The 23,434-nt window shown below is 55.2% G+C and overlaps 1 protein-coding gene across 2 annotated transcripts in view; it reads left to right on the top strand.

The window, feature by feature from the left end:
• The window catches only part of Ttyh3 (tweety family member 3), a 32,254-nt gene that overhangs the window by 5,603 nt on the left and 3,217 nt on the right, over nucleotides 1-23,434 (top strand). The window contains exons 2-14 of one of the 2 annotated variants that reach the window (XM_045143101.1): nucleotides 9,953-10,122; nucleotides 10,568-10,679; nucleotides 10,787-11,007; nucleotides 11,404-11,499; nucleotides 12,587-12,659; nucleotides 12,912-12,987; nucleotides 13,906-13,961; nucleotides 14,709-14,801; nucleotides 18,098-18,190; nucleotides 18,382-18,518; nucleotides 20,265-20,438; nucleotides 21,065-21,140; nucleotides 21,962-22,062. In XM_045143101.1, coding sequence (XP_044999036.1) covers nucleotides 9,953-10,122; nucleotides 10,568-10,679; nucleotides 10,787-11,007; nucleotides 11,404-11,499; nucleotides 12,587-12,659; nucleotides 12,912-12,987; nucleotides 13,906-13,961; nucleotides 14,709-14,801; nucleotides 18,098-18,190; nucleotides 18,382-18,518; nucleotides 20,265-20,438; nucleotides 21,065-21,140; nucleotides 21,962-22,042 — 1,458 coding nt within the window. In that variant the 3' untranslated portion in view covers nucleotides 22,043-22,062. The remainder of the gene's footprint in view (nucleotides 1-9,952; nucleotides 10,123-10,567; nucleotides 10,680-10,786; nucleotides 11,008-11,403; nucleotides 11,500-12,586; nucleotides 12,660-12,911; nucleotides 12,988-13,905; nucleotides 13,962-14,708; nucleotides 14,802-18,097; nucleotides 18,191-18,381; nucleotides 18,519-20,264; nucleotides 20,439-21,064; nucleotides 21,141-21,961; nucleotides 22,063-23,434) is intronic. The other variant, XM_004671316.2, reaches the window with a different exon arrangement.

The raw sequence follows: 23,434 nt of genomic DNA, 5'->3' as shown, positions 1-23,434 counted from the left end.
CACCCTGAGACTCCATAGTGAATTCCAGGTCAGCCTGGGCTATAGTGAGACCCTACCTCGAAAAACCAAAAAAAAAAAAAAAAAAAAAAAAAAAAGATCAAAAAAGGCCAGACATCATGGCATACACCTTGAATCCCAGCACTTAGGAGGCTGAGGTAGGAGGACCACCATGAGTTCTAGACCGCCATGGGTCATGAGTGAGTTCCAGGTCAGCCTGGGGCTAGAATGAGACCCTGCCTCACACAAAGAAACAAGTAACAAAAGCTTCTGTGAGTGTGTGAGAGTGGGGATTGGTCTTCCCAGGGCCACTCTAGGCTGTCTTCAAGGACCCTGGCCCACCACTGGGCTCAAGTGGCTTCCAGACATAGCTCTTGGGCTCTGTTGCAGCAGTCAGCTGGTCACCTTTCTCTTCCATCCCCCTCTCGTGGAGGGGGGTTCTACCTCACCTAGCATGGTGTCCGCCACCTGGGCTCTGTCAGGTGCTCCCTAGGCCCTTGGACAGGTTCTGGGGCAGGGGCACCTTATGTTTTGCAGCCTTGACCCCCAGACTGAGTTGTCTTATCCAAGGGGCTTGCACCGTTCATTTGGGGTGGGAAGCCCCTACCCACCATGTGGCCCTAGAGCTGGACACTGTGGTCCTATCTGGGCCGAAGCTCCTACACTCCCTGAGGACACAGTTTTGGGACCCCCTGGATGTCTTCCCCAGCAGACGCCCCTCTCCCACAGGCAGTTTTGCTGAGGTCTGAAAGAGGAATCATGCCATAGCCAGCGACTGGGGTCAGGAATATGGGAAGTGTGCCTCATGTGGCCACCAAGGGATTGGGCACGTGACAGTGGATTGTGGCGGGACCATGAAGAGCCAGATCATAGTGGACTTGAGGCCTCCACCCTGGCCCTGCTAAGCTGGGGTACACGTGGCTCTTAGTGGTAGTGGAAGTTAGAGGGGACACAGACCCAGAGGTGACCACAGCAGCCTAGCCTGGCAAAGCTCTGATGGGCACCCTGGGCACTGTGTCAGCCAGAGCTGGAAGCTACTTGTCCTACTGGGGGTAGGGATGGAGACATGATGTTCCAAGGATACCATGAGCTAAGATCTGGGCAGGGGGAGGCTGTTGGTGTTCCTGACAGCAGAAGCCTCCAGAATGGAGCCTGAGGGACCTGCAAGAGATACCCGTTCCTAACCACATGCAGTCTCAGACATTGGGGTTGGGGGGACTGAGACAAAAAATTGAACCTCTGCTCAGTGACCCTCCCCAACTCCCATATGGCCACTGTCAGCTGTGCTTTCTCTGGGCCCCGCCACGAGCTCACTATCATGGAATTTGTGAAACCCAAGCCTGAGCCCGGTGGAAAATCTGTTTTTAATTTCTGGCCAGTGTTGCTAGAGCCTCTGCAGAGTGTGTTGGGGGTGGGGTGGTCCTGCAGTCAGCTCGGCGCCCAGGCAGCCTGGCCTGGGCAAGGGGAGGTGCTCTTTGGGGTGGAGGACCCCAGCTCCACACTATGGGTGTGAGAGCCAGCTCCTGTTAGCACCATCTACCTAGAAGCACTGTCCAGCAAGACCGAGGCCCAGCCAGGGCTCCCCTCCTACAGGGGCACATTCTCATGATGTCAGCACAGTGGCTGTGTGTGCTAAGCCAGCTACATTCCCCTGTTTGACATGGGTTCAGCCCTGGTGACCTCTCCCCTTCCTTAAACCAACTCAGACACAAGTGGGGGCCAGCTTCCCAGACCTCCAAACCTTGTCTCTTCCTCTGCCTTAAGCTGCTCCCTCTGCAAAGTGGGGGTGTCCCACTTCTCTGCCCGTTCCCATCCCTCCTGTCCACATCTCCACCCTGTCTCTTCAACCCCTTTCTGCTCCTCACTTCCTGGTCTCAGCTGGCACTGGACTCCTGAGCCCTGTTCCTCCTAGAGTGCCAGCCAGAAACCTGTGACCCCACAATGTTGACCCTAGTCCTTCCTGGTTCCCATGGCCTCTGAACTGCACTGTTAGGGTGCTCATGGTGATATCAAGCACATAATCTTGGTAGTTCTTCTTTCTGATAGCTCAGGCTAGTCCTGATGCCAGACAGGCAGGTGAGACTGTGCTGACTCATCCTACTCCAGACAGGCAGGTGTGACTGTGAGCTGACTCATCCTTACTCCAGACAGCAGGTGTGACTGTGTTGACTCATCCTACACCACACAGGCAGGTATGATCATGTGCTGACTCACTCTACTCCAGACAGGCAGGTGTGATTGTGTGCTGACTCATCCTTATTGAAGGCAAGGCAGGTGTGACTGTGCTGACTCATCCTACTCGAGACAGGCAGGTGTGACTGTGCTGACTCAGCCTACTCGAGACAGGCAGGTGTGACTGTGCTGACTCATCCTTATTCCAGGCAAGACAGGTGTGACTGTGCTGACTCATCCTACTCCAGACAGGCAGGTGTGACTGTGCTGACTCATCCTTATTCCAGGCAAGACAGGTGTGACTGTACTGACTCATCCTACTCCAGACAGGCAGGTGTGACTGTGCTGACTCATCCTTATTCCAGGCAAGGCAGGTGTGACTGTGATGACTCATCCTACTCCAGACAAGCAGGTGTGACTGTGCTGACTCATCCTACTCCAGACAGGCAGGTTTGACTGTGCTGACTCATCCTACTCCAGACAGGCAGGTGTGACTGTGCTGACTCATCCTTATTCCAGGCAAGGCAGATGTGACTATGTGCTGACTCATCCTACTCCAGACAGGCAGGTGTGACTGTGCTGACTCATCCTTATTCCAGGCAAGGCAGGTGTGACTGTGATGACTCATCCTACACCACACAGGCAGGTGTGACTCATCCTTATTCCAGGCAAGGCAGGTGTGACTCTCTTACTTCTCATGCTGTGTATTCCTTCTAGAGTGTCGTATTCCCAGGTGCTTTCACAAAGTTCTACCCCAAGCATCCAGGACACCTCACAGGAACTGCCTGTGCAGGGTCAATGGTGACCCTTGCCTCTAGTCTCAGGGTGGGCTGGTACCAAGCTTGTCCTTATGTGTGAGGAAGGTGTATACAAGCATGGTGGCTTCTAGAGAGGACAGTCTAGAGACCAGGAAGGGCACAGGCTGCACCAGGCTGCCACCCCTGCGTGGAGCCTTCCAGTGCCCAACATTTCTATAAGGATTTGGTAGTACTCTTTTGGCCTCTCCTGCCCACTTTTGTCAGGAACCCGTCCACAGGTCGAGTCCCTACAATGTGTATAGACCCTCCCGAGCCCAGTGTTGTTTCTGCAGACTGCGCTGTGGCTAGCGTCTCAGGACAGGGACGGGCGCCTGTCTCACCTGACCTAGTCTCTAGATCACTTGTAGCACAGTTGGAAAATTCCATGTGGTCAGAGCCCAGATGCTAAATGGCATTGTCCCCTTCTCATCACTTATGGGCCTGTGGGCACCAGTGTGCCTCGGCTGCTACTGAACGCTTTGTCACCCCACAGAAGCCTGTTTTCTGGCCACAGAGACTGGGCAGAGGTCATACTGGCCTCAGCACAGTTCCCAGACAGGCTTGCTCAGGCATCTGACCTGCAGGGCACCTGCATGCCCATGCTGATGTGCCCTCCCCTCATTGTCCGCTGGGAGGGTACCATCCCCTTCCATCTGCAGGGCTGAGTGGGGCTGCTCTGGTACGTGACCTTGCTGTCCGCCTCCTGTCCCTGGGCATGCCACTGAGCTCCATTCACAGCTGGCTTCATCTTGGAAGAACAGACCCTGCTTGAAGAGTTTTGCCACAGTCTCTTGAGTTTATGCAGAGGGGAGAAGGGGCCTCAGTTTACCCACAGTGAGGTTAAGTACAACATATTGGATTGCCTACTGCAGAGGCAAGCGCCTCTCCATGGCACCATCCCTGTCCAATCCATGAGCTTGGGGATACCTTCTAGCACCTTCTGCAGTCAGGAAGGACTTCCTGGAGCAGGTCAGACCAGGCTATCAGGAGGAAGGATACCTGTCATGGACACCTGGCTGCCCTGAGCAGGGAGGTGGGCATGCCGGGCACTTGGTGTACCTGTTTCAGGGCTTAAGATTCAAGGTGAGACTCCAATGTCTTTGAGCCCCTCTGATCCCCAGGGCACTGTCCTTGGGTGGCCTAGGGGAGTCTTAGGCCTGCTGTCTCTCTCTTTCTGTCTCTCTTTTTGAGGCAAGACCAATAGACATGACTTTCTTTCTTTCTTTCTTTCTTTCTTTTTTTTTTTTTTTTTTGAACAAAAATCACATTTATTTATGAGAGAGAGACAGATAGAGAGAATGGGCATGCCAGGGCCTCTAGCCATTGCAAACAAACAGATACATGTGTCACCTTGTGCATCTGGCTTTACATGGGTACTAAGGAATCAAATCTGGGTCCTTTGGCTTTGCAGTTAAGCACCTTAACCACTAAGCCATATCTCCAGCCTAAAACCAGCTTTTTGATTCAGTTTCTTTCTTTTTTTCAAGGTAGGGTCTCACTCTACTCCAGGCTGACGTGGAATCCTCTATGTTGTTCCAGGGTGGCCTCAAACTCACAGAGATCCTCCTACCTCTGCCTCCTGAGGACTGGGATTAAAGGCATGTGCCACCATGCTGGGCTCCTCATTTTTGTTTTTGTTTTTAAATGTGAGAGAGCAAAAGAGAGAGAGAGAGAATTGAGAATTGGCACACCAGGGCCTCCAACCACTGTAATAGAATTCCAGACGTGTGCTCCATCTAGTGCGTGTGCACAGCTTTGCACACTTGCATCACCTTGAATCTGGTTTACATAGGACCCGGAGAGTTGAACATGGGTCCTTAGACTTTGCAGGCAAGTACCTTAACCACTACGCCATCCCTCCAGCCCAGGCCTGGTCTCTCTCTCTTTTTTTTTTTTTTCAAATTTTTATTAACATCTTCCATGATCATAAAAAATGTCCCATGGTAATACCCTTCCTCTCCCCACTTTCGCCTTTGAAATTCCATTCTCCATCATATCCCCTCCCCATCTCAGTCTCTTTTTTATTTTGATGTCATGATCTTTTCTTCCTCTTATGATGGTCTTGTGTAGGTAGTATCAGGCACTGTGAAGTTTCCCCTAAAGACTGTAAGGCAAAAATAAGCCCTTTCCCCCCCCAACACCAACTGCTCTTGGTCTGGTGTTTTCTGTCAGCACTGTGAACTCAAACCTTTTATTCCTATTGGCTTATTCACAGCCATACTAGACAGTGGTGCTGGCTGTGGTTCATATGTGGACTCGAGTTGCTGTGCACAGCAGACTGCCTCATCCCCTTGCCCTTGCCTGGCCTCTCTGTCTTTTCATGGCACCTCACCTCCCTGCCCAAGGGCGGAGGCTGCCACTAACCTGGACCCTGTGTGTGCCTAGCACCATTTCATAAACAACCTCCTGTGCCATGGTGGTGCCATCTGGGGATGGGTTGGCCTCACCCCAGATCCTGTCACAGAGCTCATCTTGCCTGTTTTCCCATCTAGCAAATGGGAGTGTGTGGTCCAGGTGCCACGGAGGAGGAGGAGAGCCGGTCTGCGAGCTCTTTGGTGTGTTCAAGGACTGTGTGAACACCGAGCAGACAGCTGGTCCCAGCTGAGAGGCAAAGTGTGTGTGGGACCGGCCCGTCTGTCTTCCTCCCCCGGAAGGATGTGTGTTCCAGGTGTGGGTGGAACCCGGACGGCCTCTCCCAGAGGCACGTGCTTCAGGGAGCACATCTGGGGTTCAGGGAAGCACGGGGCACTCCAGGCAGGGCCAAGATGGGGCTGGTTGACCTGGGGAGCCCCTGGATGGCCCTGTTCTTTGCAGTGACATGCTCCCCTCCTCGGGTTTCTCACATGTCTATTCTGTCTGCCGTAAGGAGGGGAACCTGTGGTCACCAGCTGGTATGGTCAGCGGTTTCTGTCAGTGCTCAGGTGTGAGCAGGTGGGGGCAGATCCAGAGGGGATCCTGGGGGTCATTGTTGTCCAGGCACCCCAGTGTTTACTGATGACCATTGTGTGCAAAGTCTTGTGCCCAGGATACAGGCAGTGTTGAGACCTCTGTGATTGGCCTCTTGTCTGGCAGGAAGGCACTGGATTCTGCACCCCTCCACCAACCTGCTGCCAGCTGGCCTGTCCCGCCTTCTGGGTCTTTGGAGGCCCCTCTGGTGTAGGCACCAGGGCTCACAGGAGCTGTGGGCCACATAGAGGTTCTGGCACCTCCACTGTGTCTGTTATCCAAGATCCAGCCTCCAGTGCAAGGACCCGGGAATGCATATATATATATTTTTTCGAGGTAGGGTCTCGCTGTATCCCAAGCTGCCATAGAATTCACTATGTAGTCTCAGGCTGGCCTTGAACTCACAGAGATCCTCCTACCCCTGCCTCCCGAGTGCTGGCATTAAAGGCATGTGCCACTATGCCCGATGGGAATGCCCACTTTTGTTCCCCACCCCTCCGCCATGTGGGGTCTCACTGTAGCTCCGGAAGACCTGGAATTCACTGTAGTCTCAGGCTGACCTCGAACTCACAGAGATCTTCCTACCTCTGCCTCCTGGGTGGGGTTAAATGCATGCGTCACCATGCCTGGCAGGAATGCCCACTTTTAATGCCATGTAGCTCCATACCACTTGTCAGTGGGCAGCCTAGGGCTCAGGGCAGCAGAGAGGCAAGGTACAGTTGGGGGGGATAGGCTTCAGCCCTTTGATGTAGTCTTGGTCTTCCCCTGAGGGCTCCCTGCACCGTGCCATAGGCAGAGATGCAGCCTCCAAATGGCCCAGGGCAACAGTGTGGCTTCGAACCTCCGAGGTCTCCTTCTAATTCACATTGGCTAGATACACAGAGCGTGGTCAGCACCTTCATGGCAGCTGGAAGGTGAGGAGGCCTGCCTCCAGTATGGTGGCCAGCTGTCTTCTGGGAGGTCTGGGAATGCTATCCTGTTGCCTAGCAACCATCTCCTAGGAGATGGACCATTGAGTACCAGGGCTCCTTATGCAGCCTCTTAACCCAAGGGAGACCAAGCATGGGGTTATGGTGCTTCACAGTTTCCCGTGTACAGGTCCCAGGGAGGGCCACAATTGCCCAGGGGCCAAAAGTGTAATGTGGTAACCAACTGGCATCTTAGCTGACCAGGAACTTCTGCATTCTCCTTCCCCACCCTGACACCGGAAGTGTGCAGAGACCATACTTCTTTTTTTTCTAGGTAGGATTTCATTCTAGTCCAGGGTGACCTGGAACTTACTCTGTAGTCCCAGGCTGGCCTTGAATTCACAGTGATCCTCCTATGTCTGCCTCCCAAGTCCTGGGATTTAAAAGTGTGTTTCACCTTGCCCAGATACTATTATCATTATTATTAAAATATTTTTAGCCAGGTATGGTGGCACATACCTTCAATCCCAGCACTTGGGAGGCAAAGGTAGGAGGATTGCCATGAGTTCGAGGCCACCCTGAGACTACTACATAGTGAATTCCAGGTCAGCCTGAGCTAGAGTGAGACACTACCTCAAAAACCCAAAAAAGAAAAAAAATATATTTGCAGACAGAAAGAGAAGAGAATGGGTGCACCAGGGCATCTAGCCACTATCAGGCACTGTGAGGTCATGGATATCCAGGCCATTTTGTGTCTGGAGGAGCACGTTGTGAGGAGTCCTACCCTTCCTCTGGCTCTTACATTCTTTCTGCCACCTCTTCCATATTAGACCCTGAGCCTTGGAAGGTGTGATAGAGATATTTCAGTGCAGAGCACTCCTCTGTCACTTCATCTTAGTACCCTGGTCATCCCAAGGCCACTGCCATCTGAAAAGAGAAGGTTCTCTAATCAAAAGTGAGAGTAGCATTAATATGTGGGTATGAACATTAAGAGAAGTGCTTACTGGGCAGTTTGAAGAGCATAATATACACATTTAGCCAGACAACAGCAGACGTTACACTCTTAGGGCTCATGACTACCCCTGTTGTAGGTTTTCAGCATCAGAGATGTATTCCCTCTCATGGAGTGGGCCTCCAGTCAAATTAGAGGGTGGTTGGTTTCCCCCATAACAGACATGCCACTATTATACCCATTGGCTCATTTGGCCTCCTGGGTAGCCAGATATAAGACTTGCAATGTCCACTGTTGAGTATCTTTGCTGGTGATTTCTCTCTCTCCCATTGAACTGCATGTGGTGTGGCTTTTTTCAGCTTTCTGTCAGCTGGTCTACATGGAGGTTCTCAGCTCAGCTCCAGTAGGATTTTTCAGTGACCTTGCAGCCCAACTATGTGGAGTCTTCAGCAGTAGGGTCTTACCATCTATTTTAGGTGGGAAACCAAGGGTCTCAGCAATGGCCTGTAATGTTTTGGGGACATCAGGGACCTCTCTGGTCAACAATTCACTGGAAGTTATCCCATCCCTGGCATGAAAATTTTCTACCAACAGTCTACGGCTCCTGAGTCTTCCATTGTCCAAAAAAGGAGGTTTCCATATGATTTATTTATATTCTCTTAGATTTTTGATTAGTCCTTCCTCCACCTTTTCTTTACTCAGTCTGTTCCCCTGACCTTACTTAGACCTTTTTACCCCCATTAATCTGATCTTCTACTTACATATATACAGTATCATCCTAGGAAGTCCCCCCCCCCACTTTCTATTCCCTTTATATCTCCTTTATAGCTTACTGGCCTCTGCTACTGAGTTTTATTCCTACTCACACAGAAATCCAATCATTTGTAGTTAGGATCCACATATGAGAAAGAACATGCGACGTTTGGCTTTCTGGGCCTTGGTTACCTTACAAAGTATAATACTTGACTGCAGAAAGTCGTCAGACAGCTTGAAAAGTGCAGGACCCACAGAGGAGGGGCTGGCACCAGGCCCATCCATGGGCAGCGCTGCCACTATGTCCATCCGTGGATGGGGCTGGGGCTGTGTTCCTGCGACTCAGCCTTCCACATGGCTCAGGAAATGTCCCTGCGTCATCAGGTGGCAAGTCAACAGCTTCAGCTGGGCTCAGGACAAGAGTGCTGTGGCACCCCAAGCCCCGGGGAGCACAGTAGTAGGTGATGTGGGGTGTGGTGCTGTCTAGGGGTGTCCCTGGAGCAGCCCTGGTGGGTGGCCTGGTGTGTTCTGAGCCAGCCTTGGTCTCCTCTAGTGTGGCATGAACGACTCTATAGGCAGTATCCACCCCTCAGTCCTTCATGGGCTACTGAGTTCCAGGCGGGGTGACTGAGGTGCCCACATCAGCAAGGCCTTTGTTTTCCTAATCGCTGCCTCGCCTAAGCTCTGGCACTGTTGAGCATGGGGCTGAAAACGATGACGAGGCCCCCCTGTCTGGGTGAGGCGGTTCCGAGGCTGGGGACTCGGGGTGCAGCTATTCTAAGTCTGCCCCACCCTCCCAGAGTTGTGGAGGGAGTTAGGGGCCCCAGGCGGGTATTCGCTCTCTGGCGCCAGGAGCAGCGTTGGGCTGGTGATGAGGGCCACGGCCATGTCTACAACCCAGTCCAGGGCCCTGCTTTGTGGCCCTGCAGCTACCAGAATGTCACCTTACAGTTCCCACCCCTTACCTTTTTGGGGGGCTTTTCGAGGTCAGGTCTCACTCTAGCTCAGGCTGACCTTGGGATTCACTATGTAGTCCCAGGGTGGCCTCGAACTCACAGCGATCCTCCTACCTCTGCCTCCCAGTGCTGGGATTAAAGGCGTGCGCCACTACGCCCGGCTCCCTTACATTTTTTGATTACACACCCCACCCAGGTTGTTTTTTTTAAATTATGCTTAGCATAGCACCAACCCCAGGAGAGGAGAACCAGGACTTGGAGGTGACCCCCGTGGCCTTGCAAGGGGTCCCTGGCAAGCTCAATCTGTCAGAACTGCAAGGTGTACTGCCGTCTTGAAGAACCCGGGCGACTCCCAGCGCATGCCTTAGGTGTTGGCAGCCTGCTTCCCTCACCCTTGCGCTGGTGTCCCCCCAGCGTGGGAAGCCGCCGAGGGCCCACACCTTCCAGCGCGCGCCTCTCCGCCTCCCGCAGGCGCTGCTGCTGCTGGGGGCCGTAGCACTGGCTTGCCTGGCCCTGGACCTCCTCTTCCTGCTCTTCTACTCCTTCTGGCTGTGCTGTCGGAGGCGGAAGACCGACGAGCATCTGGACGCAGACTGCTGCTGCACGGCCTGGTGCGTCATCATCGCCACCCTGGTCTGCAGGTGAGCCCGGCCTAGGGGAGGCCCAGCAGAGGGCAGGGGTGCAGCAAGCTGGAGGAGGGGTGGAGCCAGAGGAGGGGCGGGGTGGAGCCATCTTAAGGAGGGGTGAAGCCAGAAGAGGGACGGGGAAGGGGTAGAGCCAGAGGAGGGGCGGATCAGAGGGATAGGCAGCTGGAGAAGGGGTGAAGTCGCGGCCTGAGGTTGTCTGGAGGAAGGGGGGAGAGGAGCAGGCCTTCCAGAGGAGGGATGGAGTCAGGAAAGGGGCGGAGTCTTTTGGGGAGTGGGCGGGGCGTGTCTAGGAGGCGGGCAGTGAGGGGGCGAGGCGGGCAGTGAGGGGGCGAGGCGGGCAGTGAGGGGGCGGGGCGGGCGCAGGGCAGTCTGGCCTAGGGTCCAGCGGCAGGGCCGAGTGGGGAGGCGGGCGGGGCGCTCACGGCTCCGCCTTCTCCAGCGCGGGCATCGCGGTGGGGTTCTACGGCAACGGGGAGACCAGCGACGGCGTCCATCGAGCTACCTACTCGCTCCGCCATGCCAACCGCACGGTGGCGGGGGTCCAGGACCGCGTAAGTGGGCTCGGAGCAGGGGCCCTGGGGCGCGCCGGCGCTCGTGGGAGGAGCAGGTGGGGCGGTTTCCGCCCCTGCGCCCGGGCTCAGTCCCTGCTGGTCCTCAGGTGTGGGACACAGCAGTGGCCCTGAACCGCACGGCTGAGCCGAGCCTTCAGAGCCTGGAGCGGCAGCTGGCCGGGCGGCCCGAACCCCTGAGGGCGGTGCAGCGGCTGCAGGGCCTGCTGGGGACGCTACTGGGCTACACCGCGGCCATCCCCTTTTGGAGGAACCCTGGTGTGTCGCTGGAGGTGCTGGCCGAGCAGGTGGATCTCTACGACTGGTACAGGTACATCAAGGCCGCCCTTCCAGGGACGCAGCGCACTCCCTATGCTCCTGGGAACACTTCATGCCCTAGTAGCACTTGAGGCTTTTAGGGGAGGTGGGCAGAGCAATGCGCAGTTCCAGCCGTGGCAGGAATCCCCAGGAAGGTGCCTTTATGATGATCGAACGTCAGGCTGAGTGTGCTGGCTCATGCCTCTAATCCTGGCCCTGGGGAGAAAGATTGCGTTTTAGGCGAGCCTGGATTATATGACAAGACCTTGCAGATTGCTCATGAGAGCGAGTGAGTGATAGAAGAGAACCTGTGTCTCCAGGTCTCAGCTATTTGCCCCAGCCCTGGCTCTGTCTGGCTCCCCTCCTTGGTGCCCAAACGTGCCTGGCCGACAGTCACATGCGTCCACAGGTGGCTGGGCTACCTGGGCCTGCTGTTACTTGATGTCATCATCTGCCTCCTGGTGCTGGTGGGCCTCATCCGTAGCTCCAAGGGCATCTTGGTCGGGTGAGTCTGGGGCCGGTGGCAGGGGAGTGGGCAGCTCTGGGCCCATAGGCAGAGGGATGAGATGAGACCTGGCCACTGGCCTTGCTGAGGTGGGGCCTTCCTGAAACATCATACTGTTGTGACCCCCGTCATGGGCCGCTTGCCTGTTTATAGTCATCTTCTGTACTCCTCCCTGGGAGAGTCTGCACATGGAGGACTTACAGCTCTCCTGCCATGTCTCCAAATGTGGGGGACATGAAGAGACCAGACCAAGGGCTCGTGTCACCCCTCCATCTTTGGCTGTAGAGAAGATGAGGGTTCCAGCCCAGCTCTGCAGATTACTGTCACTGGCTGCCTTGGGCAGGTGACCAGTCAAGTGCCAAGCTTGTCTTCTCTGAAAGACAGAAAGTGACAGCTTGCCCATTAGTTAGCTACCAGAAGCTATCACTGCCCCCTTCCCTGGGGCAATTGCCTAGCTGCCTCCTGGCTCCTACACTCTCTGGCCTTGGCTGAGTCCCAAGAACCCTCCGTCCCCTGCAGTGGGCCTCTTAAGCCTCAGTGGGATGGAAGGATAGGTGTGCTGAGGGTCAACTGATAGCACCCCAGAGGAAAACAAAGCGAGGCTCTGGGGGTGCAGGTGCAAGCTGCTCTGCAAAGAGGGGATGGTGGGACAGAGGCCCAGGGGAGCCAGGCAGACTTAGACACTGGGGTGAGGTGGTCAGTGGCAGGTACACAGGCCCGTGGTGGGGTGGGGTAGGTTAGAGAGCAACAGGGAGGCCTATGTGTCTGGAGCAGAGGAGGCAGGAGAGGGAAGAGCCAGCCATGAAAGTCTCGGTGCTCAGAAAGGGCTGGACTAGCAGGGTTGGAGGGCCCAAGTCAACAGGCCCTTCCAGCCAAGTCTGGCTTGCACTCTTGCTCCATCTCTGAGCTGGCTGAGTCCCACTCCAGATAGAAGGAGGATCTGTCCAGGCACTAGGCCTTGACTGGCTCTGACTGAGACCAGACCACCGGGGCAGCATTGCCCCTGTGTGGAACAGACCCCAAGATGTGCCCTTGGCCTGAAGTTCTCTGCGTCTGGGGTCTGCTGATTGGCCATTTTTGCTCCAAGGGTCTGCTTGCTGGGAGTGCTGGCCCTGGTCATCGGCTGGGGCGCGCTGGGCTTGGAGCTGGCTGTGTCTGTGGTGAGTGGTCACCATCTGCTGAACCTAGGTTGGGTAGGGGAAGCCATGCTGCTCTGCACGCCCTCACCTTGCCCTGGGTCTGGCTTTGTCCACAGACACGTAGCACCTCTGTGCCCCTGTGTTCACACCTCACCCTGTGAGCTGAAAGCAGCCCTGGGTTACAAATTGTACTTACTCCCTATGAACCCCAGGGTAGGCATGATTTCCTTTGAGGCCCAACTTGGTCACCTTCCTTGCCCACCCCCTTCCCAGGGCTCCAGCGACTTCTGTGTGGATCCCGACACCTTTGTGACTAAGATGGTGGAGGAGCACTCTGTACTGAATGGGGGTGAGTGTGTCCATGTCCCTGGCACTGGGCCCCACCTCAGACAGTAAGGTGAACAAGGCCAGAGTCCTGGGGAGACATGCCACAGATCTAGAAGCCAGTGAGCCCCCAAGACCAAGGGATCGCTTGTCCAGCAGGAGGCATTCAACACTGAGCCACACTAGGCTGCGTCTCATGTTGAGAAGCCCAGGGCGGAAACACCCACTGTTTGAGGCTTGAGGCAAGAGGATCATGAAGTCAAGGCTAGCCTGTCTCAAAACACCCAAAATAAGCCGGGCGTGGTGGCGCACGCCTTTAATCCCAGCACTGGGGAGGCAGAGGTAGGAGGATCACTGTGAGTTCAAGGCCAGCCTGGGCTAGAGCGAGATCCTAGCTTGAAAAAACAAAAGTAAATAAATGAAAGCCTCTCAGGCTTCTGGAAGAATCAGCAGACATGCAGGAGAGGCAGAGTGCAGGACAGTAGAGGGTGTGACAGGGGTGTGCCTTGAAGGGGGGTGGTCAGCAAGACTTCCTGACATACTGGATATGGGGCAAGAGGAAGTAAAGAGCTCAGGTCCATGGTCCTGTGGGCTGGGGCTACTGGAGGCCTAATGGAGCACGGAGTCCAGGGTTGGGTGTGGGTGTTGGTGTGGAGAGACTCCAGCCCACCCACCATTGGTGATCCAGAGCAGGAATGCCTGCCTGCCTACCTCTGAGGGTCCTGCACACTGGTGGGATCTCACTCCTAGTAGATCTGGCCCAGTCCCGATCTCCCTTAAGATCATGCCTCGGCCTGTACACATATGTGTGCATGCACACACCTGAGTAGGTGTAGAAACATGCATGTAGACACGCATCATCTGCAAGCACAGGTACATATGCAGGCACACTTGTATTTGCATGCAGACAGAAGCCCCCTCAGCCCCTTCCCTCTCTCCGTAGACATTTTGCAGTACTACCTGGCTTGCTCACCCCGTGCCACCAACCCCTTCCAGCAGGTGAGAGCCAGGCTGGTCCTGGGTGTCTGGGGTCCGGGGCATAGGGTGTGGGAGAGTGAAGCCCTTGTCTGCAGGGGAGGGGCTAGCAGGCCCTGGGCCTAGCCCTCAAGCCCAGGTGCCCTCAAGCCCAGGTGGCTGTAGCTGACGGGCATCGTGGGAGCTGTGCAGGTGCAGCTGAGGGAACATTGTGTCAGCGGCACTCAACTGCCAGCCTGGCGTTCCTAGCGTCTTGTGACTCACTTACGTTGTCACATCCCTGGGACATCTTTCATTCCTTGGGTTTCCCTTGACAACCTTGTTAGGCAGAGCTCTAAAGCTGACCACTGAGTGTGGGCAGAGCCCTAGTGGCTGCACCTCTGTGGAATGCCATCTGTTCAGGGATTCCCCCTGTGGTGGCATTTCGAAGGGGATGTTAATATTAGTGGGCCACAGTCTCTTGGCCCACTGTGTGCCATGCCACTGAGATTATGCAAACCTTTGAATCCTGAAGACTCCTTTGTATTGAGAGCGTCCTGACTTGCCCTATGGAGTGGGCATGGGATTCAACCACCACCTCGGGGGTCTGTATTGTCCCTGGGCGTGGAGGCAGCTGGGGAGAGTGGGGTGCACACTTTATGTAGCCTGCAGGGTGCAGCTAGGCATAGCTGGCCTGCCCGGAACCTTGCAGGTTGCCCATGTAGGGAGGGGTAGGGTGGGAGACGTGGCTGGTGGCTGGTGGCCGCTGGAATCCACGCCTCTCTGGAGCAGAAGCTGTCTGGCAGCCACAAGGCCCTGGTGGAGATGCAGGATGTCGTGGTTGAGCTGCTGAGGAATGTCCCACGAGAGCACCCAGCCACCAAGGTGAGGGCCTGTGGGCCAGGGTGGCCCGGTGAGAAGCTTGGGCCTTGACTTTCCTCCCTTTTTCTGGAGAGCCTTCTTTTCTCCTCCCCTTCCTCTCTGTCCAGTTGTTTTCTTTAGAGATGTTTTATGGATCTATGAAAAATATTTTTGTTCCATACTTACGTTATAAAAAAGTGGTCACAAGGGCCTTCCCCACCATGATGGACTGTGTCCCAGAACAGTAACTGAATTAGACCCTTTCCATATATATATATGTATATGTAGTACTCGTCAAAAAAAGAAAAAGAAAGTAGTACTGGTGTGTTTGTGATTTGGGGAAGCTGAGGCAGGAGGATCAGAAATTCAAGATAATCCTCAGTTACATAGAGAGTTCAAAGCCAGCCTGACTTACCCTGTCCCATACAACAAAAAGTGTTAAGCCCCGAGGACGTTAGCTCAGTGGAAAGAGCACTTCCCTGGCATATGCAAGGCCCTGGGTTCCATCCCAGCATGCAGCAGATGGAGGAAGATTGGAAGGGAAGTGAGAAGAGGGAAGTGAGAAGAGGGAAGGGAAATGGAGAAAGGGGTGGGGGGGGGAGAAAAGGAGAAGAAAAGAAGAAAAAACCTTTTTCGGAACACAGGGTCCCATTAAGGTCCTTGGCCTCAGCATGTGATTTGGGGTCATAAGACCTGGCACCATCACAGCAGGTTCTGTCTTTCTGAAAGGCAGATCACAATCTTGGGGGTTTGTTAAAAATTGTATTACAGCCAAGCGTGGTGGTGCACATCCCAGCACTTGGGAGGCAGAAGTAGGAGGATCGCCATGAGTTCAAGGCCACCCTGAGACTACATAGTGAATTCCAGGTCAGGATGAGCTACAGTGAGAGCCTACCTCGAAAAACAAAACAAAACAAAACAAAAATCCCAGAGACTATAGAATGGCCTATGCACTACTAGTACTAAGCCATCAGGGATAGGTTCCCCCCTACCCCCCGAGGTAGGGTCTCACTCTAGCCCAGGCTGAGCTGGAATTCACTATGGAGTCTCAGGGTGGCTTTGAACTCATGGCGATCCTCCTACCTCTGCCTCCCAAGTGCCAGGATTAAGGGCATGTACCACCATGCCAGGCTTGGTTTACTTCTTTTTTTATTTCTTAATTAATTTGCAAGCAGAGAGAGATAGGAGAGAGAGAGGAGAGAATGGGCATGCCAGGGCCTCTAGCCACTGCAAACGAACTCCTGCCCATGTGCCACTTTGTACATCTGGCTTTACGTGGTACTGGGAAGTCAAACCCAGGTTTGTAGGTTTTGCAGGTAAGTGCCTTAACTGCTGAGCCATCTCTAGCCCACTGGTTTACCTTTTTGGTTTTTTTAATTTTTTTTGTTTATTTTTATTTATTTATTTGAGAGTGACAGAGAGAGAAAGAGGCAGAGAGACAGAGAGAGAGAGAGAGAATGGTGCGCCAGGGCGTCCAGCCACTGCAAACAAACACCAGAAGAGTGTGCCCCCTTGTGCATCTGGCTAACGTGGGTTCTGGGGAATCGAGCCTCGAACCGGGATCCTTAGGCTTCACAGGCAAGCGCTTAACTGCTAAGCCACCTCTGCAGCCCCACACTGGTTTACTTTGAGGCTGGTCTCAGTGTGTAGCCCTGGCTGGCTTGGAATTTACTATATGTAGACCGAGCTGGCTTTGAACTTGCGGCAGTCCTCTTGTCTGTGCCACTCAAGTGCTGATTCTGCAGCTGTGAGCTACCACTGGCATAAAATAGGGTTTTTGCTTTGTTTTTTTCTTTTGGTGTTTTGAGGTAGAGTCTCACTCTAGCTCAGGCTGACCTGGAATTCATTACGTAGTCTCAGGGTGGCCTTGAACTCACAGCAATCCTCCTTCCTCTACCTCCCAAGTGCTGGGATTAAAGGCATGCACTACCACACCCGGCTTTAAAAAATTTTTAATTAATTTATTTATTTGAGAGAGAGAGAATAGGTACATCAGGTCCTCTAGCCACTGCAAACAAACTTCAAATGCATGTGCAACCTTGTGTACCTGACTTACATGGGTCCTGGGGAATCAAACCGAGGTCCTTTAGCTTTGCAGGCAAGCGACTTACCACTAAGTCACCTCTCCAGCCCCAACATAGGATTTTTTTTTTTTAATGTAGGGTCTCATTCTAGCTCAGACTGACCTGGAATTCATTACGTAGCCTCAGAGAGGCCTTGAATTCATGGTGATCCTCCTACCTCTGCCTTCCGAGTGCTGGGATTAAAGGTGTGCACCACCACGCCCAGCTATGACATAGGATTTTTAAAAGCAGACCAGGCCTCAGTAACATACAGTGGGTCATTGTTTCTCCCATGGTAACCAGGAGGATCTTTCTGGGCATAGTAGTACTCACCTGTAATCCCAGCACTGCGAGCCTGAGGCAGGAGGATCACCATGAATTCAAGGATAGCCTGGGCTACATAGTGAGACTCTTTCTCAAACAAAGCCAAGCCTGGGGCTGGGGATGTAGCTCAGTGGATAGAGTGCTTGCCCAAAGCCCTGGGTTCAATCCCCATAACCTGGGCATGATGGTACATCTCAGCACTTTGGAGATGGAGGCAGGAGAACCAGGAGTTTAAAGGTCACTCTTGCCTACATAGTGAGTTTGAGGCAAGCTTGGGTTACTATGAGACTATCTCAAAAAATAAAAATTTAAATTTGAAAAACCAGGTGTGGGGGTCCATGCCTGTAATGCCAGCACTCTGGAGGATGAGGCTAGAGGATTGTGAATTCAAGGCCTGCTTGGGCTATATGGCAAGACCCTGCCTCAAGGGAAGAAAAAAAAAAAAAAAAAAAGGTCTTCATAGCATTGATCACTTTTTGGGGGGTGGAGGTAGGGTTTCTGACCTGAAATTCATTCTGTAGACTCAGGGTAGCCTCAAACTCACAGCAATTCTCATACCTCTGCCTTCTGAGTGCTGGGACTAAAGGCATATGCGCCACCACACCCAGTTTGCTGTTTTTTGTTTGTTTTTTGAGGTACAGTCGCTCTAGCCCGGGCTGACCTGGAATTTGCTATATAGTCTCAGGGTGGCCTTGAACTCATGGCGAACCTCCTACCTTCTCGAGTGCTGACACTAAGGTGTGCGCCACCACGCCCAGCTTGCACTGGTCACATTGGACAAGTGTCTATGGGTTCCCTTGTCCGTGTGAGTCCAGGTCACAGAATCCAGGGCAGCCATTTCCGAAGATTCCCCTGGGTCTGGACGGGAGGGGGCATGGCTGGTTTAGGTCCTCCTGAACCTGGCACTGACCGTGAGTGGTGCGTGCCCCCTAGGACCCGCTGCTCCGCGTCCAGGAGGTACTGAACAGCACAGAGGTGAACCTCCAGCACCTCACCGCCCTGGTGGACTGTCGCAGCCTGCACTTGGTGAGGCCGCTGGGGTGGGGCAGAAGGGAGCCAACAGGAAGAGGTGTGGGTGGCCCTTGGAAGACAGGGACTCATCCACGGATGGTGGGTCCTCGTGTCAGGGACATCCAGTGTGGCCTGACAGGTCGGTCTCACACTGCTTGTTCCTGACTCTCTGCGTGTCCCTGGTCTCCTGTGTCCCTGCTGCCCAGGACTACGTGCAGGCACTGACGGGCTTCTGCCATGACGGCGTCGAGGGCCTCATCTACCTGGCCCTGTTCTCCTTCGTCACAGCGCTCATGTTCAGCTCGGTCGTCTGCAGTGTGCCCCACACCTGGCAGCAAAAGAGGTGAGGTTTGCAATGAGGGCCTGGAGCTGGGGCGGTCCCTTCTGCAAGCTCGGGTGGTTGCCTCTGGATACTTAGTCTCGGGTGGTCTTCATATGCCTCCTCACCACCTAACCCTGTCCAGCCTCTGTAGCATGTCTGAGGCCACCTGCTTCCAGGTGAGCCTGTGGTCATGGGACTCCCAGGCAGGGAGCAGAGCCGGGCTTTCCTGCAACTTTGCACTGGCATCAGAATCTCTTCCCTGCCCCCTGGGTGCAGGGTGTGCCTAGTTGTGGGTGGAGACGCCAGCTATGGGTCCTCAGCTTCTGCGTGAGGAAGGCTGTGGCCTGCTAGAAGGGACCTGACTGGGGCCCCTGTATCCTTATCTTTGAAATCAGAGTCCTCATGGCCCTTGCCTCAGTCTCCTTAGCTAGGACTGGGTTGAGGAGGTATGGGGGAACCAGGTCCTTGGCTGAAGATCCACAGCCACCTCCCAGGCTTTCCATCTCCCTTCTGTGGGGACCGTGGCTGCTATTGGTGGCCTGGCTCGGATGGTAAATGTGTGCCCCAATTGTTCTGTCACACTGCCCCTTGTGGTGCTGATGGAGATGAGGTGGTGATGAAGATGGTAGTGATGGTGATGTCTGGTGATGTGGTGATGTTGCTAAAGACAGAGGTGAACCAGGCGTGGTGGCACACACCTTTAATCCCAGTGCTCGGGAGGCAGAGGTAGGAGGATCACCGTGAGTTTGAGGCCAGCCTGACACTACATAGTGAATTCCAGGTCAGCCTGGGCTACAGTGAGACCCTATCTCAAAAAAAAAAAAAGACAGAGGTGATGGTGAAGGAGGTGGTCATGATTGTGAAGGTTCACCTCATGGGGGGAGTGAGGTATTCTTATTGATAGTGGCTTTTGTGATGGTGAGGAGGATGATGGTGATGTTGATGGTGAAGGTGACAGTCATGGGGGTGATTATGGTGATGGTGAGGATGGTGGTGGTGTCTGTAGTGACGGTGACAATGGTGGGGACAGTGGTGGTTCTGGTGATGGTGGTGATGGTGTGATCGGAATGTGAAGATGGTGACGGCATGAGTGGGAGTAGTGAGGATGGTAGTGGTGACAAACAGGCTGTAAGAAGGTGGCTAAAGCCCCAGAACCACATGCCTATGTCCAACCCTATCTCCATCCTTGCTTACTGTGTGACTACAGACAGGCCACTTAAAATCCCGAGCCCCGGTGTCCCTCGCTGTAAAATAAGCTATACAAAGGAACTTGTAACAGGCCTCATGTGGGGAGCTGGGAGAGACCTACCTGGGCTCAGCTGTGGTCACCCCCAGCCAGCAACTTCCACTGCCTCACCCCAAGTGCTCAGCACCCGGCAGCCCAGCCCCGGGTTGCGTGTGAGACAGGAAAGCGTGGTCGAGCTGCAGAGATTCAAGAGCCCTGGCCCCAAGCCACCACAGGGAACGGGACACAGCCGCAGAGCAGGGCATGTCAGCTCAGGCTGCACCCAGGTGGGGTCAGACCTACGGAGCCAAAAGAGGACACTAGACCTCCGTGTTCTGTGGACGGGGTCCAGGGCTGTGTGACCACGCCAGGGTCTTCTAGCATCCCGGCCCAGGGCAGAGTTGAGGAGTTGAGGCACAGAGCCAAGCAATGGGTCCACAGTCTTGCCCTGAGCATGTGGCCAGCCATGATGGGAAGCCGGTGTCTGCACCAGAGCCTTGCCACTGGCCTTGTGGCCAACTGTCTCCTGTCCCTCCCTGCAGAGGCCCTGACGAGGATGGGGAGGAGGAGGCCACCTCTGGGCAGCGGCAGGCACATGGCAGTCTCTACCGCGTACACATGCCCAGCCTGTATAGCTGCGGGAGCAGCTATGGCAGTGAAGCCAGCATCCCGGCTGCCACGCACACGGTCAGCAACGCTCCGGTCACCGAGTACATGTGAGTCGTGGGCGCCGCGTGGGCAGCCCAGGTGAGGGTGGGCAGAGCCCAGGCGAGGACCAGTGCGCGTGCTCCGCCCGGAGGCCCCACAGGTCAGCAGGCACCAGCAGCTTGGGGCTTAGCAGGCAAAGAGGCCGTCCCAGGGTGGCGGGGGCCAGGTGGTTTGAGAGAGGGGGGTTGTGTCAAGGGTAGGCAGCCCAGGCTTCAGGTGGGGCAGCCTGTACTGAGGCCACAAGTGCCCAGGTGAACCTAGTTAAGGGCTATGGGGAAGCCACAGGGTCCCAGTCAGATGGGAGGTGGGCTGTGGCCCGGGCCAAGGTGGTAAGTGTGCCTTTAATTCCAGCACTCGAGAGGCAGAGGTAGGAGGATTGCTATAAGTTCGAGACCACCCTGAGACTACATAGTGAATTCCAGCTCAGCCTGGGCTAGAGTTAGAGTGAGACCATACCTTGAAAAAACAAAAAAAAAACCAAAAAACAAAAAAAAGGTAGATGTTCCAACCCAAGGTTGTCCTCTGGCCTCCATACACACACACACACACACACAAAAGGTGGAGGGACTTTTTCACCCTGAGCTGAGTCTGTGTGGCAGGTGACCACTTACATCCTTTCTCCCTTCCCCCTCAGGAGCCAGAATGCCAATTTCCAGAATCCTCGCTGTGAGAACACACCCCTCATCGGGCGCGAGTCCCCACCACCTTCAGTAAGTCTCAGGGCAAGAGGGTGGGTGTGGGAACCCTCGGGCTTGGAGGGTCTTTGGCTTTGCCACCATGTTGCTCTGGTGTAGCTCTCGGAGGCCTGTTGGCCCTGGCTCAGCTGTGGATCTCCAGTGTTGAGGGCTGGTGGTCATCTGGCCTAAGTAGTTGGGGGCTAGATGGGCCTCCCAGCACTTATCACTTTTGAGGAGCCTGCTGCCCAGCAGGTCGGCCCTTGGCCCCTCCTTGGAGTAAGCAGGTGGCCAACAGGGCCTTCCGAGCTCCATTGTCCTGGAGGGGCAGTGCTCCCTTTTCCTTTCTCTCCCTAAGCTTCCTGAAGCCATGGGTTGACTTCTCCTTGGAGCCTTGCTTCCTTTCTCCCTCCCTCCTTCCCTTTCTTCCACCTCCCCCACTCCTTTTCTTCCCTCCCTCCCTCCTGTTCACCTGTGTCCTGGCTGTTCCCGGACCTGGTGTCCCAACCTTGGGGGTGAGGCCCTGACCAAGGAAATGCGGATTTAGAGGTTGTGCCAAAAAGCAGAGGCTTGTGGAGAAACGGGTGCCCAGGGGCCTCCTGGAGGGCCAGGCTGTGAGGACAGGCAGAGAGGCTAGAGGCTGCTCTGCTCCATAAACACCCGCTGTGTGGCAGTCACACTGTCTTACTGTCCCCTAGCACAGGCCTGGGTCTGGGATGGTCAGGGACCCGTGTGACACTCTGATGCCCTCACCCTTGGCCCTCTGGCCCCATGGCCTGCTCAGGGCCCGCCGCGCCTGGCGTTGAGGACACCTCTCTCTCTCTCTCCTGTGCCCCTCCCACCCTGGGCCCTCCTAGCGCTACCTGGCTGCTCTGGACTCTGGCAGCCATGCGGGTTGGCAATTTAAGCCCATGGACAGCGCCCGAACGCTGTGGTAGCTGTGCCCTCAGAGTGACAGGTACTGACCCGCCCGGCCCCCGCCCCGCACGGCCACCCGCCTGCACCTTCATGCCTTGCACCCTCCGCTCACCACCACCCTCCACCCACTGCGAGGGTCCAGCCGGGGCTGGCTCAGTCCAGCCAGAGGCCTGTCCCGTGGCCTGGAGCCTGCTGGTCTCAGCATGGGCAGTGACTCCCATTCCAGGCTTCTCTACCCACCCACCCCCCACTGCCCAGCCTCCAGGGACTCTGCTGCAGCTGTAAGTGACCTAGCTCATTTCGTCACCTCCACTCAGGCTCCCCCACCCCGTGTGCACCTGAGCTTGAATGTCGAGCTGAACACCCCCCCGGGTGTGCAGCCCTGTGTGTCACCCCACGCACACAGGCGCGTGCAGGCGAGCGTGCAAGCTCCGCCCCCCTTCCCCTGTAGCAGAGCTGGTGCCTGCCTAGACTCCTTGAGGGCTCTGGGCTGCTACCTCCCTCTCCCCCCTCCCCCTGTCCCATCGCACCACTTTTCCCACCCCACCCCGTCCCCGATGCATGTCCCTGGAATGACATGGCTACGTGCCACTGGCCTCCCACCCCCGCTCCATGGCCACCTCACAGGCTGCTCGCAACCTTCTAGATGACCCAGGAGAACACTCAGGGACCCAGGGAACGTTGTCCCTCCTATCTAGGGGCTGTGGGGCCAGCCTTCTGGGTGACTTCACACCACCTGACCCTGGCATCATCCTCGAGTGTTCTTCCGCAAGCACACGTGTGTGCGCACATGCGCGCACACACATACTACTCAAGGCCTTCATACTTGTGCTAGCTTGAGGGTGGCCAAGACAAACAGGCTGTCTTGCCTCTGTTCCTGAGTGCCGACACCCTGAAGGAACCCGTGGTTTGGTCCCTCAACCTAGGAGGAAGGGCAGTGTCACTGCCACCCCTGGGAGCCCTCCTTCCCTGGGAGTGACGCGCTGGCGAAGCCATGGGTTTGAATGGCTGGGGAGGAGGCTCAGGTGTCCTGTTTCCTGTGGGCTCAGCTGTTGTGGCCTGTGGCCCTGCTTCATGAGGACCTGCTGTGGGGAGCGGTGGGGGAGTGAAGTTCTGTGGCCTCAGACTTGAAAGGGACAGAACCTAGACAGCCTTCAGTTTCTGGGGATGTGGGGTGCAGTTAAGACCTTTGAGCTCAGTTCGCGGGGACAGCAAGGGTCTGTCTAGCTAAACATGCCGATGCTGGTGGCAGTAGGGGACGGTGTGCACTCATCTAATTGGGGGAGGCAAGTGCCTCCCCACCCCCTGGTCCAGCCTGGGCCAAAATTGACTTCTTCTGTAGGAGGATCACAGTGAGTTCGAGGCCACCCTGAGACGACATAGTGAATTCCAGGTCAGCCTGAGCTAGAGTG

The sequence above is a fragment of the Jaculus jaculus genome, chromosome 2 (genome assembly GCF_020740685.1).
Source record: "Jaculus jaculus isolate mJacJac1 chromosome 2, mJacJac1.mat.Y.cur, whole genome shotgun sequence".
NCBI classification, from domain to species: Eukaryota; Metazoa; Chordata; class Mammalia; order Rodentia; family Dipodidae; genus Jaculus; species Jaculus jaculus.
The sequence above is the reverse complement of the archived record's forward strand: the minus strand, read 5'-3'. Positions and strand labels throughout refer to the sequence as shown.